Genomic DNA, 16,736 nt, shown 5'->3' with positions numbered 1-16,736 from the left:
TGGGAGTGTATTTTTATTTATTTTGTGTTTTTATGACGTTTGAAGAACTGTTTAGTAAAATAAATCATAGCAAATAACATTAAAAGTTAAAAGTATTTGATGAGTTGGATGTCAAACTCTCCTCCCTATGTTTTTCTGTGCCTGACAGAGCCGAGCTCGCACTATGTGATTTCCCTGAAGGCCTTCAACAATGCCGGAGAAGGAGTTCCTCTATACGAGAGTGCTGTCACTCGATCTCTGACAGGTAGGTCCTTTATAATCGCATTTAGAAAGTTTATGATACAATGCATATCCAACACTTGATAATCTCATATTGATGCTCGCAGTAAGACAGAAAGAGACACGGCAGTGTAAAAAACATTAAAACATGTAGAAGCACACTTGAATCTCCAATGTCTGACACAATAGAGGAGGAGCTTGTCGACCTCTGATTTGTTTGAAATTATTTGAATAGAACCTTTCTGGTCTGATGCCATTTTATGAACAGGGTTTGAATTTTAAATGTGATTACTATTATGTGAATGAAAATACTTGATGCTGCCCTTGTGCGGCATGAAGCATTTTTGAAACATATTTTCTCTTCCTGTCAAGTATGGCTTAAGTGTGCTAATATATTACACCCCTCTCAATACATTGCCTTGCAATCTTAAAGTTGTTTCATAAAATACAGTGTTTTTAACAAGACAGCGGGCACGATCGTGCATCAGTCATTGACAGTGTTTTTTTTTTTTGTCTGCTTGCTTGCTGGTGATACAAAGTCAGATGTAAAACTGCTTGTAGCACTGAACATGGTGCTTTTGAGAAAAATACAGTCAACAAGGCTGACCACATTATTCAGGTCATTAAAGGTAACTAAAGAATAAAGACATAAAGTCTCAAGGATCTCTTATACACACATTGGACATTTAGCTGAATAATAAACAATACATATAGCAACTTCTAATCAATCCATGTCAATTTCGGGTTTTAAATAATGTAAATTTTAAGCCCCGCCAATTTCTGGTTAAACCAAACTCACTTCCGGTTTGTACCCGGCCCAGTCCGAGCACAAATGGAGGTAATTTAGATGGGTGAACAGATACAGATACAGATAGCAGTGTACTCACTCATCCCTAGTGGATTGGTTGTAATCCTTCACTGAAAAGAGTCGCTGAAACAGTTGACCCATTCACGAACATCAGATCTGTGATTGGCGTCTTGAGATGTTATATTAAACATTAATGGACAGTTTTTTAATAGTGTGGTCCTTATGAATATACCAGCTTGTCTTCACCTCACTACACCCAGTCTATGTACACCCACAGCTTCTATTTCAAACTACAGAAAGGAGAGGACAGGGGAACAGTTGGGGTAGGACCTCAAGTGACCCGGGAGAAGATTAAACAAGAAATGTAAAATGAGGAAAAATGAAAAACTTCAAAAGTAAGGTGAGCTAGGATCAGGGAGGGAGAAGGATGAGAGATGGAAGCAAAAGCAGAATGTGTCAAAAGATGATGAGCGGTAAGAAGAGAAGGGTGTCAAAGAAGGAGCGATATTACCAGAGGATACAGCAAGAGGATAAAGAATCATCATCACTTCACTTTGACTGTGAAGCGGGAAGTTGGAGGGAAAGTTTGGCTCTTTTGGCTCCCAAGCATGCTCGCAATGTAGTGTTATTCGTAGCTATATTTTTGATCCAAATACAACGTTGGGAATGAAATATGTTCCCTTCTGTTCTGGATGGGTACTGCAACAGACTCAAGACCTTTCATTTGAAAGACATCATATTATGACTTATGACTCTTGGGTCTACTGGCAGAAACCTTCTATCCATGATTGGTTGAAACCAGATCAGATCGATACACCAGAAAACCATTAATTGGAATTTTTCTGATCATTGGAACCGCCTCCACAGCAGGCTTATGAGGAAGAGGAACTCAGTTTACTTTAGCAACTGCTTGGACCTCTCTAGACCTTGACTGGGGGCCTGACTGTTCACTCCAGCCCTGTCATTACAACTTTATTTTTTTTATTGAACCTTTGTTTACCCAGGCAAGCAATTTAAGAACTAATTCTTATATAAAATTACAAATATCAATACAGTAAATATGTAATACAAAAGCATCAAACAACAACATTAAAGCAATAGGATATGGCAATAGGCCTAATCAGCAAGTGCATGAGTCAGATGTAATTAGTTGCAAGTTTTGTTTAAAGACAGAGAGAGATGTGAAGGCTGAAAGTTTTAGAGAGTTTTGTAGGGTGTTCCAGTCATTAGCTGCAGCAAACCGGAAAGCGCTGCGTCCATAGACGGTACGAACTTTGGGGATGGAGAGTTTGATGTGATTACTGGACCTTAGATTGTAAGCAGAGTGAGAAAGATGTAAGAGGGAGGAGAGATAGAAGGGTGTGATGCCAAGTATGGTTTTGTAGATGAGCTGGAGCCAGTGACGGAGCCGTCTGGTATACAGTGATGTCTAATCTACCAACTTATATAATTCACAGTGGTGAGTGCTGAAAGGGGCGTGTATGTTTTGCTGAACGGGTGAAAGAGGACTTATTGCGATAGCGGAAGCTCAAGCAAGCTTTGACTTTTGACTGTAGGTGCTTGATATGGGTGGTGAAGGAAAGGTCTCCAACCAGAGGCCAGGATATTTGTAACCGGTCACAAACTCCAGTTCAGACCCGTTGACACAAAAAATTTTGGGAGTAGGGGTGAGATCAGGTTACCGGTCAAAGATGATGCATTTGGTTTTCTTAGTGTTAAGGAGAAGGTGAAGGCTGTGGAAGTGCTGCTCTACTGAGGTGAGACTGAACTGAAGTGAGGATATTGCAGATTGTAATGAAGGCCCATCTGCATATAAGATGGTGTCATCAGCATATAGATGGATCTTGGGATTACCAGCAGATAAGGCTACATCATTTATGTGGATGGAAAACAGCGTTGGGCCTAAAATGGAGCCTTGCGGCACCCCTTTAGTGATGGTGAGAGGGGGAGACAGGATGTTTTCAGTCTTTACTTGCTGGACTCGGTTGTTTAAGTAGTTGGCAAACCAGTTACAGGAGTGTGATGACAAACCAATACTAGAGAGCCTTTGAAGGAGGATGGAGTGATTTACAGAATCAAATGCCTTGGTGAGATCAATGAAAGCAGCAATGCAAACCTGCTTGGCGTCAAGGGAGGTAAGGATGTCATCCAGGACTTTCAGGGTAGCTGTGGTACAACCATGGCCTGGTCGGAAACCAGATTGTAGGTTGGACAGAACATTATGGAAGGCCATGAAATGGCTTAATTGTTTGTGAACCAGTTTTTCGAGGATCTTAGCGAGGCACGGCAGAATGGAGATAGGTCTATAGCAATTGGGGTCAGAGCCTGTGCCACCTTTAAAGAACGGGAACACAAGTGCAGACTTCCAATCCGAAGGAAGGATGGAGAGCTCCAGTGATATGTTAAAGAGTCGCGAAATGGGAACAGCAATGACAGAAGCAGCCGCTTTGGGGTCGAGCCCGTCAAAGCCAGCCGACTTGTTAGAGTCCAGATTGGAGAGCTCTTCTAGAACTTCTGAGGTCATGATGGTCTGAAGGGAAAGGTGCCAGAGGTGGAAATCACAGATGATGATGATGATGATGATGGAGAAGTATTTTAAGGGAGTGAAGTAGAGGAGACATGAGCTGTGTTAATGAAGTGTTGGTTGAGGAGCGACGCCATGTGAGACTTATCAGTGACCACAATGCAATCAAAGGTCATCGCACTGGGAAAATGAGGTGGGGTGAGTTTATTTTCCACAGGCTTGACCGTTTTCCAGAACTTTCTGGCATCAGAGCCACAAGATGCAAATTCATCCAAGAAATGAGAAACTTTGGCTTTTCTGACTGCCTGGTTGCATTTGGTTCTACATTGCCGAAAGGCCAGCCAATCAGTTGGAGACTGGGTAGAACGGGCTTTCCGCCATAAGGTGTTTTTCTGGCAGATTAAGGCAGGCAGATCGTGGGAAAACCAAGGGCTGAAGTGATCCTTAGTCCGTAACTTCTTGAGTGGAGCATGGAAAGTTGATTTGAAGTAGGACCAGGCATCATCCATAGTAAAGAAATTGCTAATTCTATCCCAGTTCGCTTCAGCAACATTATGGAGGAAGGCTTCCAGATCAAACTTTTTGAGGCGGCGTTTAAATACAGTCACAGGTTGATGTTTAACTGTAGAGCCAGAGCGTATGCAGCAAATAGCACAGTGATCACTCATATCCTGACTAAAAACACCAGATTTATAATTTGAGGGGCGTTTGTAAGGATGACATCTATCAAAGCAGCAGAAGGAGGAGATTTCAGGTTATGTCTGGTGGGCTCTGAAATAATTTGGTAGACGTTTAGGGCATCAAATTGTTGTGTGACCAATTCTGGGGGGGTTAGTCATATCCCAGTTTAGATCACCCAGGAGAATGAACTCAGAGGTGATGTGCGGAGCCAAGAGTTCACTGAGTATAGATAGAGAACATAGTGGGGCAGAAGGAGGTCTCTAGCAGACAGCAACAGAGAGAGAAAAAAATATTAGACAATTTGATTTTTCACACTAGCAGTTCAAACAGCTTGGGAACAGACAGAACAGACAGCAAAACAGCGCATTGCAGGTGATCTTTAACATACAAAACAACACCACCTCCCTTAGTCGCTCTGTCCTGGCGAAATATATTATAACCTGCTATGGAGATAACAGGATTGACAATACATTTGTGGAGCCATGATTCAGCAAGAACATCAGGAGTAGTAGTGTGAACCCATGATTTCAGCAGGTCAAGTTTGGGTAACAGGCTACAGATGTTAATATGTAAAAAGCCCATAGATATACGATAACAGAAATCATTAAATGACAAGGAAGGGACAGCATGACTAAAGGTAGCCAGGCCTGGGTTAGGATGAATATTCCCTGAGATAAATAACATAAGAACAATTAATATGCGCCCTAGGGTGGAGCCAAGGTATGATTTTGATTAATGCTTTTGTCTTTCATAGTTAATTTGCCAGGTAACGGGAGGGGAGAGTCAATGTATTGCTGCAGTAATACAAAAGAAAAATGTGGGGAGTGTGAAGCAGAAAGTCTGAAAAGTCCTGCATTTTTTGTGATCCAGAAAGTGAGAGCATCATTGTGCAATAGTGGGAAGTCCAGCTTACTAACCCCATAGGTAACTGTTACAGGCCAGTGCAAGAGTCTGCTAGTATCACAGGAGGGCTGGGTCGTAATGAACACAGCAAAGATGAGCAGTAAAAACCAGTAGGCGGAGGGAGATCTTATTAAAGGATTCATGTTGATGCAGCCACAGAACACAGACACAGCAAGAAAAAGGTATGCACCTTTTTTTGGCTTCGGCTGACCCAGTTGTTCGGGATCCTGATCGTTGTTGTGGGTCCTCAAGCAGCTGGGCTTTGCTCCATCAAAGATGTTATCATCAGTAGTTGTCACTTAAAATCCAGGTGGTGGTGGATCCGGCCTAGCTTGATGGCTGGCTGTTGGTGGTGGATCCGGCCTAGCTTGATGGCTGGTTGTTGGTGGTGGATCCGGCCTAGCTTGACGGCTGGCTGTTGGTGGTGGTGGATCCGGCCTAGCTTGATGGCTGGCTGTTGGCAGTTGGTGGTAGTAGTGGATCCAGCCTAGCTTGACGGCTGGCTGTTGGTGGTGGATCCGGCCTAGCTTGATGGCTGGCTGTTGGTAGTTGGTGGTAGTGGTGGATCCAGCCTAGCTTGATGGCTGGTCGTTGGTGGTGGTGGATCCGGCGGCCTAGCTTGATGGCTGGCTGTTGGTAGTTGGTGGTAGTGGTGGATCCAACCTAGCTTGATGGCTGGCTGTTGGTGGTGGATCCGGCCTAGCTTGATGGCTGGCTGTTGGTGGTTGTTGGTGGTGGTGGTGGTGGATCCGGCCTAGCTTGATGGCTGGCTGTTTGTGGTTGTTGGTGGTGGTGGTGGTGGATCCGGCCTAGCTTGATGGCTGGCTGTTGGTGGTGGTGGATCCAGCCTAGCTTGATGGCTGGCTGTTGGTGGTGGATCCGGCCTAGCTTGATGGCTGGCTGGCTGTTGGTGGTGGATCCGGCCTAGCTTGATGGCTGGCTGGCTGTTGGTGGTGGATCCGGCCTAGCTTGATGGCTGGCTGTTGTTGTTGTTGTTGTTGTTGTTGTTGTTGTTGTTGTTGTTAGTGGTGGTGGATCCAGCCTAGCTTGATGGCTGGCTGAAGTTGTCGTATGTGTACCTATTATATAGCCTGGAACAAACAGGCAGGGCTTTTTTTTTGCAGACGGGGTGGTCAGCGGCCACTGCAGCGACCACTCTGCTCTCTTCCTCTGAGGGAAGCAGGAAGAGGAAGTGAGTGCAGACAAACAACTGTTCGTATCTACTCCTTTCAATATTAAGTTATAAACCTTACTTGAGACCGTTCGCATTATTTCACAACTGTTAGAACATAGGAATCTGGGGGACTTCACCCTGGGGCAGGTCCTAACAGTAGCAAGGCAGTAGCCAATCACATGGCACAAAAAACTATTCACACTCACATTCTATTGACAATTTAGAGTTGCCAATTAATAGTTTAAATGGCTAAATGTTACATTACGTTAAATCCTGAACACCAAAAATAATCCTGCATTTAGTACATAAATGTTGAACTTATATTGTCTTATTTTACACAAACAAATTTGTTTATTTGTGAAATACATACTGAAAACATATTTGTTGTTCATTCACCACTGACTGAATTAACATGGCTGTTTATTCATGACATTAGTTGGGAAGAAGAGCTGCTGCCTAGCAGTTGATATTGGTATGGGTGATGTAGAAAGAATTCCAATAAGAGCATCTCTAAAAATGCTGTATACTTCTTAAACATCATCAAATGTATACTAAAGACAGACTTAAAATAATGTTTGCTGTCAGATATTGAGAAATATTATGCTTAGCTATAAATGAGGAGTCTAATAAAACCAAGCACGTCCAGTTGCATAGCAATGTTATGTTTTATGGCTGTTTGTCTATAACTGTTTTTCTAATTCCACTAGGTTTGACTGTCCGCAGATCTCAGTTAGCAGAGCTGGAATAAGCAGACTGCGTTTTTATATTTCCCTGTGCTCATTCCCGCTCTGTGACGACATCTGTCATAGCGTCTGTTTTATGTTTTGCTGCCTTCAGGTGCTCCTCATGATTTAGACATCAGAGAAATGACTAGGTCAGGGGTGTCCAACCTTTTGCTAGTGAGGGCCACATACTGAAAAGTAAAAGAATGCAATATATCTCAGCTTTGTCATATAGGCGTATTAGCCTATTAGTGTCAACCTTGGTCTTCACTCTTTTTTTTCCCATTTTAACTATTTTTTTCTTTTCCTTTCTTATAATATTGTGAATTTATTCCCTTCATATTACTTTTCCGTAGCCAAATTTTCCACAAATTAGGACTTAGGATATTGTTGACTTTCAGGATTTTTTTTTTTTCATGCTTTTTTTCCCCAAATATTTGAACTGTCTTCTTGTAAATTTTCCTTTTGTAATTATCACAGTAATCCCATAATATTGTGACTGACTTTTTTTGTTAAATTATACATTTTTCCTTCCCCTAATTCTCCAAAAATTACAAATTTATTCAGCGTTCGGTTGTCATAATACTACATCTTAAAAAATTATTTTTCTTTAATATTTCCTTGTTAAAATAACATTATTTTTTCTGATAATATTACAACATATGATATTATTTTCTGCTCAAAGAATTATGACTTTTTCTTGTTAGATTGCAACTTTTTTCAATTTTTTGTTTATTTCTTAAACTCTAGTTTTAGAAAGTGTGCTAGGCATATTAAAAAAAAACTGCTTCAGGCCACAAACCGCCTCCAAGCCACACTTTGGACACCCCTGGTTTAGGTCTGTGATGGAAACTTATCAAACTGTAATGTGTAATTTGGGTCTATCACATATCTTTATCTTCCTGTATTTTATACCCCAATTCATAAAAAGATTTTACTTATAATGTCCTTTTTTAAAGCACTTGAAGGCAGCATACTCTCATAATTGTCTGAAGACACAGATCCAAACAAATGAGTTTCAATTCCAATGAGAGTCCGGCAAGACTATTGTATTGTAGGTAATTATTGCCTTGCCCGAACCCTCACCCATTCCCAACCCAACACCAACTATGTTTCCAATGTTTACCGTTGTGTAAGAAAACTGTGGAAACACTCCAGTAGCCGATGAGTTAATATTTTCTGCTACTTTAAGCACTGCACTGTTGGTCTGTGGCTCCAGTATCTTTCTGATAGTCAAAACTTTTGTCTCCAACTTTCTTATTCTTTGTCTTTTTCTCTCCACATTTATTCTCTCCCCTTCCCCTCCCTTGTTCATCCACATCCTGCATCATTTTCTTAAACTAACTTCCCTACCTGCATGTCACTTCCAAACGTGCATGTCTGTCCCACACATTTCCTTTTCCACCACTGTGCTTCATATATATAAATAATATATAACAATATGCCTGCCTTACTGCTTGTACAAATCACACAATCTCATCAATGTCCTCCAAACACCCTTGTCATATTATCAACCCGTCAGACCCCATAGATCCATCTGAAGATGACCTTTTCCACCTCTTTGATAAATACCCCACTCCCATGCCAGACACCAGCACACCCATGATCCCCCCCGTTGGGGTACAAGCCGTGGCTCTCTCCTCGGACTCTGTCCGGGTCTCGTGGGCTGACAACTCCATGACCAAGAACCAGAAGTCGTCTGAGGTTCGCTATTACTCAGTCAAGTGGAAGACCAGCTATTCTACCAGCGGCAAATACAAGGTAAACACAGGCCATCCAAGTGCAGCCATTCTACATCACTAATATGCTGGAGACAGAAGAAACCCTCAGTGACTTCATGTGACTTTGTCCTTTTAACGAATTGTTAACTTTTTTCTATGAGTCGGCATTATTCATTTTTCTGCAGAGGTTTTACTTTTTCCCCTGCTTCCTTCACAGCATGCCCACTTTCAAAAACGATCAGCAATGTCTGGAATGCATTTGTCATACTTGCCACCTTGTGGGGATAAAGCACAAACTAAACCATCCCCTCTATCATAACTTTTTACACAGTAGTATGCACAGGAATAGCACAACCGTTTACTGGTAGTTTGGGGAGGGGGGAAACATATTCAGTGTTGATTTTTTTTTAGCTCATGTGAACTAAATTGAATAATCTTTCAATTCAACTAAAATTATTAATAATCCGTTCCAAAAGGTGTGAAACATACATAAAAAAAAATCCCATTAGAAATCATGTAGTTCTAATGAATCCATTCCAGATACCAGAATATATTAACGCAATACATATTTTGTTCAAAATAATAAAGTTTTACAAGTAGAAGACAATGTGAAATAAATATAAATGAACAATTAAATGGATAAATCCTTCTCCAGGAAGGGTCCCACACTGAAAAGTGAAAGAAGGCCATTTGGACATTGTGTAAACCAACAAATGCAGATATGCTATCACTTTAGTGATACGCAGTCATCCCTTGCTACATTGCAGTTTGAACATTGCTCCTTTACTCTATTGCATTTTTTTGAAAATTCATTAATAAATTTGGTTTCATGGTTGACTGTGGACTATTATGAGTCCATCAATAATGTTACATGACATTAGATTAGATGGGGATGGGATGTCTGACATGCCATATTTTCCATCCCAGTTCTCTTCGCATTCTGTGGAAGTGGTAGGACTTTGGCTTAGGTAATACTTTTTAAGTTTATAATAAGTACATTGGAGAGGCTATCTAGTTAGCTCAGTATCTTGCTATGCTAACAGCAGTGATCTTGTCGCCTGCAAATGTCTTGTAAACAAAGAATAAGAGTGTAAATGTCACTATAGGGGTGTTATTTCATGTTTAAATAATTGTAAAAAAACATATTTAGAAATTCAAAGACAGGTTTGCTATGCTCTAACTCCTAAAATATTCAATGTATTAATATTGGACACTACATTGCAGAAATTCAATTATTTTGGCCAATTTACTGCTATAAACGAGGGTAAATGGAAAAGGATGTATACATTTGTTCCTTTCAGCTTCCATGTGTAAAGTAATGTTTTGCTTGTTTGTTCAGAGAACTTTATGACCTTCTGTACAATAGAAGGCATGTATCACCTATGATGGCAAAAAGTTGAGCATATGTTGTTTGATGTCTTCATAAGCATTGTCCTGTTTTTCTTCAGCGGTCTTATAAGAATAGGCCAAGAGTTAATAAATAATGATGCTTTGTCTTTGCCCAGTCTGCAGACACTACCGCACTGAGCCACACTGTCACTGGCCTCAAACCAAACACCATGTATGAGTTTGCAGTCATGGTAACAAAAGGTCGGAAGTCCAGTACTTGGAGTATGACGGCGCACGCCACCACCTACGAAGCAGGTACGTCACACATGTACACACAGTCGCTATTTGTCAGAGAAAAATACTTGTCATAATTTTTTTCTTGGCTGAGTCGTCAACCAAATTAGCAAAGTAAGAACTTTTTGGGATCTAGACTACAACACATTCCCCCAAGCAAGTCCCCGCAAACATGGTGGATTGGGAAATAGTGACAGGGCAAAACCATTAAAATATGATATAACCAGCAAACAGTGTAACACTTGTCTGAAGAGAAGTGTTTTTAGATGATTTTTTTTGGAAGGACCTAGTTGCAGTTCTTAGGAAAAAGGGGAGAGTGTTCCACAGACTGGCAGCCAAGGACTCAAAGACTTGGTCAGCCTCTATCCATCCATCAGGACTGAAAAACAAGGCATTCCATGCATCCAGTGGTCCTCAATTTCTTAGATCGGAATGCACATTTAGACTGAGTGGACCTAATCCTTTAACCATCTCTGGGATAACATACATGCAACAGAAACAACCAGAACTACCACAACACATTCAGGGAAAGACGTCTGTTATGTTTCACATAAGGATTGTGGATTAATTCCAACCACAAACACTTACGTAAATGGGCAAATGCCAAACTCAAGTCAACGCTCTGAGACCATTATGGTATTAACAAGTTTATGAAATCACACGATTTCCATGACAAATGTCATGTAGCGTGAAGCTCACTGTCACTTTGAATGGTACAGACATTATTTTTCTAACATAAAGCCACAAGATGACTGCCAAACGATGATTTTGAATCCTCATTTACTTTGCTTTTTTCTCTCCATGTGAATGAGGTGCAATATTAGTCCATTGCCGAAACTGAATCGGTTCCACTCCTTTGTGGTTGTTTGAGTGGCATCACAGTTGTTAGCATTTCCTGGTCACTACAGCAACTGAAACTAAATGTGGCCATGCCGTGGTCCATATTTATTTGACTATTGTCACAACTGACTAGAAAACTAATAAGGGGAGTGATACCACCAAAACGACTATTGTTGGCTGACCCCACTCTACCGTCCCATAATACCTGTTGTTTTGCACTGCAAAAGAAGAGAACACCTCTTGTTTAGCCTTAACTCTGCCTTAGAGGACTTTAGATCCTGCACCATCCCCTGAAGACGAGAGCTGTTCAATATAGTTTTTGAGTACAAACTGATGAATTCTGCTCAGACGACAGGCAAAATGTCTTGTAAGTCCAGATCCATTCAATGTCCTGAGAATACAAGACCTGGGTGAATAAGAATATTCACAAATATTCCCCAGTAACAAAACACATACATATTGTCACGTACAGTCACAGAAAAAAATCTCCTTGTTTCTTCCGTTTTTTTTTTTTTTTTTGCCTGATACAACTAAAGGTACATTTGTTTGGACAAATGTAATGATGAGAACATAAATACCTCATCCATACATCCATTTTCTGCAGCAGTCTCAGTAGGGAAGTCCTGACTTCCCGGGCTTCAGCCACTGAGAACACAAAGGCATTCCAAGGCCAGTTGTCTCACATAATCCCCCCAGTGTACCACGGTGCCTGCTCCCTGATGGACATGTGCGGAACACCTCACCAGGGAGGTGTCCAGAAGGAGTGTGAACCCCCTATAGTCAGAACACAACCTTCGCTTACCCTTTTTGAAATGGGGGCAGTCACTGGTCTGCCAGTCCAGAGCTACTCTTTGTGGCTTCCATGCAAAGATGAAGATATGTGTGAACCAAGACAGAGCCGTCCAAACTCGTCTACCCAGTCAAGGTGATGGGCATGTCTGTTCTTCAGACTCTGCTTCCTCTTTAGAATGTATGCCAATGGGCTTGAGAAGGGCTTCAAAGTCTAAAGATATATATCCATTGCCTAAAGATATATTCATTTGGACAAATATAATGATCACAACAAAGATATCTCATAAGAGTTGACAATCTCATTGCTGTTGTAAGTACTGATTTTTACTGACTTTCCCAAAAAAATTAGAAATGGCTAGATATCAGCTCTTAAATTAAACTCTTATTGGCTGTTTTTGTTGTCATTGTTATATTTGTTAAAACAAATGTACTTTTAGTTGTATCAGGCATTAAAATGAACAAAAAAGGCTGGTGTAATCATGTTTTTTATGATGGCATATGAATCCATCAGAATGTACATGGAGAAGAGTTAATGAAGTAGAGGTCAAATGTTTTCCATGAACGTTCTATTTAAAACCAAGGTGCAACCTCAGTAAATTCAGTTAGCATCATTCACTAAAGTGTTGAACTTTCCCCTCCTTGTTTGTGTCTCTGAAAAGGGATTAGCTCTAATGAGGAAAAACAGCAATGGTGGGTTTGGTGTGAGCAACACTACCCTACAGCAACAACATGACAGTCGTCTCCAACAATGAAACACAAGAGCAAACCAAAATCAAAATGTCAAGGTATCCCTTACAGCGTGTTTACAATCATGTTTGTTGGATTTGTCACCCAATTAAGCGTGAACGGCATTAACCCACCAGCTCCCTTGGGGTGTGCTGGAATACATTGACATTCAGACAGAGCAGATGGACGGAACCCACTCAGTCGCTGCAGTGGTCCACCACACACACGCGGGCACACTGACCACACATTGATGACAAAGGAAGAAATACATTGTTTACTGTATTTCATGCTGCTATTTTCATATATTCATAATGGATCTCATACAAATCAAATTTACATTTCTTATGGAATCTCAAACAATAAAAAATGATTGTTTAAACCACTTGGTAATATTGTCATGTTGACGTGAGTTATCCTTTCAGCTCAACTCAGTAACAAACTGACATATCAGGAACTTCCCATTCTGTTGATACGATTTAATGGAACAGCTCAATAATGAACACGTAAATTAAACCAATGAAACCAGTGTGTACATACTGGCCATCCGTCTTATTCCGCTTAACCGTGGTCAGTTTGCGGGGACAGCAGTGACCAGGAAGCCCAGACTTCCCTCTCCCTGGCTAATCCCATCTGATTTAGAGAACTGCCTAGGTCTAACCAGGACATCTTCCAACCGGTCAGACATGCCCTGAACCCCTCCCCAAGGAGGTGCCTGGGTGGCATATGGATGGGGGACCTATGTTGCCTATTCGGGCTGTTCCTGACTGGGCCTCATGGGTGCAGGCTTGACTGCCAGAGACTTGCAATCATGCCCCGCAAATAATACGCGACGTGATTACATATACACCAACAATTCAGACTCCACTGCATGCCTTCTCACTTGCTACTGCTCTTGTGACCACATCACCCTGTCATGAAAAATTACTTAGTCACAACATAATTGGGGTCACAAACACAATTGGAAGACAAGACATCCTTGTTGGCTGCTTCCTGTTCTGCATGACACTGCAAAAAACACAATTTCTTATTATACACATTCTTATTATTTACAGTGTTGAGCTGAGCACTGTCTCAGCTGTTTCTTAAAAGAGCCTCACCATTGCATGTTTTACTGACAGACACTGACTTGTTGGAGTGGGGGTCACTCACACAAGAACTCATATATGTAAGATCCTCCTCCACACCTATAAACCCCTTCAAAACCAGACCTTCTCAGTGTACTCCTGCCAGAAATGTATATTCCACCAACAACCATTTCCTGTCCCTTCTTCGCAGAATCAAACAGCTTAAGTTTTCTCCATCGCGCTCCCTGTCACCATGTCAGCACCTCTATTACGTTATGATACTACGTTTCATCTCTGAAGTGCAAAACGTCCATGCATGCATTATACTATATGATACAACAACGGCACCACAAAATGCAGGGATGAAGGCAAAAGTTCAGGGTGAAAGTTTGCTCTCACCCAAAGTAGTTTGAATGTGGACAAATGACTGAATGTGTCCGGCTGTATTGAAATCAAGCTCATTTGGCTTCAAGTTCATAAAATATGAATATATGCAAATGTAGAAAAAATGTCTTGACCTCAAACCCCATGAAGCGTCACCTACATATAACTGCTGACACGCTAATGTGACTCACTTTTCAGTGCAGTGCGCTCGGGTGGTTGGCCTCATTCCAATGCGATGCCATCTTTGTGCTTCTGCATAAGTGATTAAAGCCTAATGAGCATGTTTTGAACATTAACACGCTTCTTTTTTGATGAGATGTGACGTGTGAGCACAGTTGAAGCTCAGAGACTAGATAGGACTACAGACTGGAGCTGTGCTATCCAGGTTTTGAGCATTAACTCGTGAAATTGGACTGTTCAGGTTTTTTAGAAGACGTTTCACCTCTCATCCGAGCAGGTTTCATCATTTTGTCCTATCTAGTCTGTGAAAAAATGGCTCCTATTTGATATATTATTAAATATAAACAATGACATTATATGAAAACATTATGTGTCTTATTGTTGAACTGCACACAGGCTATTAATTTGAAACTGCTACTAATTGAAAATGTGACAAGCATTGGTGTGGTAAACTGCGATCCTTTTTGTTGTGCTTTGGTCTGTGACAACATGGGAATAATCAGTACAATGCAACAAACATTAAATAATTATGAAAACAAAAGCACATAAGTTACGGAAGTCAATATTTTTTCTAATATAGTAACAAATACCCTTTTAGTGGTTTGCTCACTGACTCACTGAGTATTCAAAGATGAACACTCGTAACAACAGAGGTTTCAATCAGGTGTTTGCAGTCCGGTGTTGAGAACACCTGTAGATGTGGACAAGCAAAAATCCAGCAGATTTAAAACGACTGCGATGCTCAGCTCTGTGGTCAGTCAGTGGTGTCTTTGCAACATGGGGAAGTCCAGGGAATGGTCAAAGAAGTCCAGAGAGGAAGTTTTCTTTACAGAAGGAAGGACAAGGATATAAAAACATAGCAAAGGCATTCAAGCATTATTTGCACATTTAAAGCTCAAGGCTCAGTGGAAACGCGACCTGGGCGCTGCAGAAAGAGGATGCTGTCAGTGACTGCTGTCCAGTACCTGAAGTGAAAGGAGTGAAAAATCCTCGAGTGACAGTTGAGGATATACGACAGGAATTATCAGAGGGGGGTACCCAGGTTTCGGCCCAGAGGCGCACACTGCGAGATGAGGGTCTCCATGCTAGAACTTCCAGGCGCACCCCCATGCTGACTCCAAATCACAAGAAGTGTCAAGTCCAGTATGCCAAAAAACACGTGGAGAAACCCCAAGGGTTTTGGGATACTGTTCTGTGAAGCGACAAGACAAAATTGGAACTCTTTGGGCCTATGGCTCAACAATATGTTTGGAGGAGGAAGAATGATGCCTTTTAAAGAAGAGAACACCATGCCTACTATGAAGCATGGTGGAGGGTCAGTCATGCTGTGGAGCTGTTTTGCTTCTTCGGGTACAGGTAATCTTCAGTGTATGCAAGGTACCATGAATTCGGTTACCAGGAAATCTTGGGTGTAAATGTCATGTAGTCAGTGACAAAACGTTGGACCTACCAAGAGGACAACAATCCCAAGCCTACCTCCAAATCTACCAAAGCTTGGTTGGAGACAAAGGGCTGGAAGATTCTGGAGTGTCCATCACAATCACTTGACTGAAATCTTCCAATTTCTAATTTGTTGTTGGGATGAGACTCAGTACCTCCAAATCAGAGGCCATGGTTCTCAGTCGGAAAAGGGTGGAGTGCTCCATCTGGGTTGGGAATGAGGTCCTGCCCAGGTGGAGGAGTGTAAGTATCTCGGGGTCTTGTTCACGAGTGAGGGAAGGTGGGACCGTGAGGTCAACAGACGAATCGGCGCAGCCTCGGCAGTAATGCGGTTGCTGTACCGGACCGTCGTGGTGAAAAGAGAGCTCAATTTACCAGTCGATCTACGTATGTTCCCACCCTCACCCATGGTCATGAGCTTTGGGTCATGACCGAAAGAATGAGATTGTCGATACAGGCGGCTGAAATGAGTTTCCTCCGTAGGGTAGCTGGACTCACCCTAAGAGATAGGGTGAGGAGCTCAGTCATCCGGGAGGGGCTCAGAGTAGAGCCGCTTCTCCTTCACATCGAGAGGAGTCAGTTGATGTGGCTCGGGCATCTAGTCCGGATGCCTCCTGGACGCCTCCCTGGTGAGGTGTTCCGGGCATGCCCAGCCGGGTAGGAAGTGGCCGGGGCCCGGGAAGTCTGGGCTTCCCTACTGAGACTGCTGCCCCCGCGACCCGGACCCGGATAAGCGGAGGAAAATGGATGGATGGATGGATGGCATTTTCACATTCATTTTCACCTGTAAATATTGAAAAATATTCATATGATAATTAACACCTGAAAACACAAAAGTCCTAAAGCTGGATCCAGGTTCTGCTGCATGTTAGCTTGTTACTGGTGGTCATTTTTGCATAACTTGTAGTCGTTAGGGATATTGTAGGAACAATTGT

General features: G+C 41.9%; 1 protein-coding gene across 3 annotated transcripts in view; it reads left to right on the top strand.

Annotated features, from left to right (window-relative positions):
* dcc (DCC netrin 1 receptor) overlaps positions 1–16,736 on the top strand; it is a 278,686-nt gene that overhangs the window by 194,977 nt on the left and 66,973 nt on the right. For 2 of the 3 annotated variants that reach the window (XM_058057938.1, XM_058057936.1), the window contains exons 16-18: positions 149–244; positions 8,554–8,792; positions 10,258–10,396. In XM_058057938.1, coding sequence (XP_057913921.1) covers positions 149–244; positions 8,554–8,792; positions 10,258–10,396 — 474 coding nt within the window. The remainder of the gene's footprint in view (positions 1–148; positions 245–8,553; positions 8,793–10,257; positions 10,397–16,736) is intronic. The other variant, XM_058057939.1, reaches the window with a different exon arrangement.

This window comes from Doryrhamphus excisus, chromosome 19, assembly GCF_030265055.1.
Source record: "Doryrhamphus excisus isolate RoL2022-K1 chromosome 19, RoL_Dexc_1.0, whole genome shotgun sequence".
Lineage (NCBI taxonomy): Eukaryota > Metazoa > Chordata > Actinopteri > Syngnathiformes > Syngnathidae > Doryrhamphus > Doryrhamphus excisus.
This window is presented reverse-complemented; position numbering and strand designations above follow the sequence as displayed.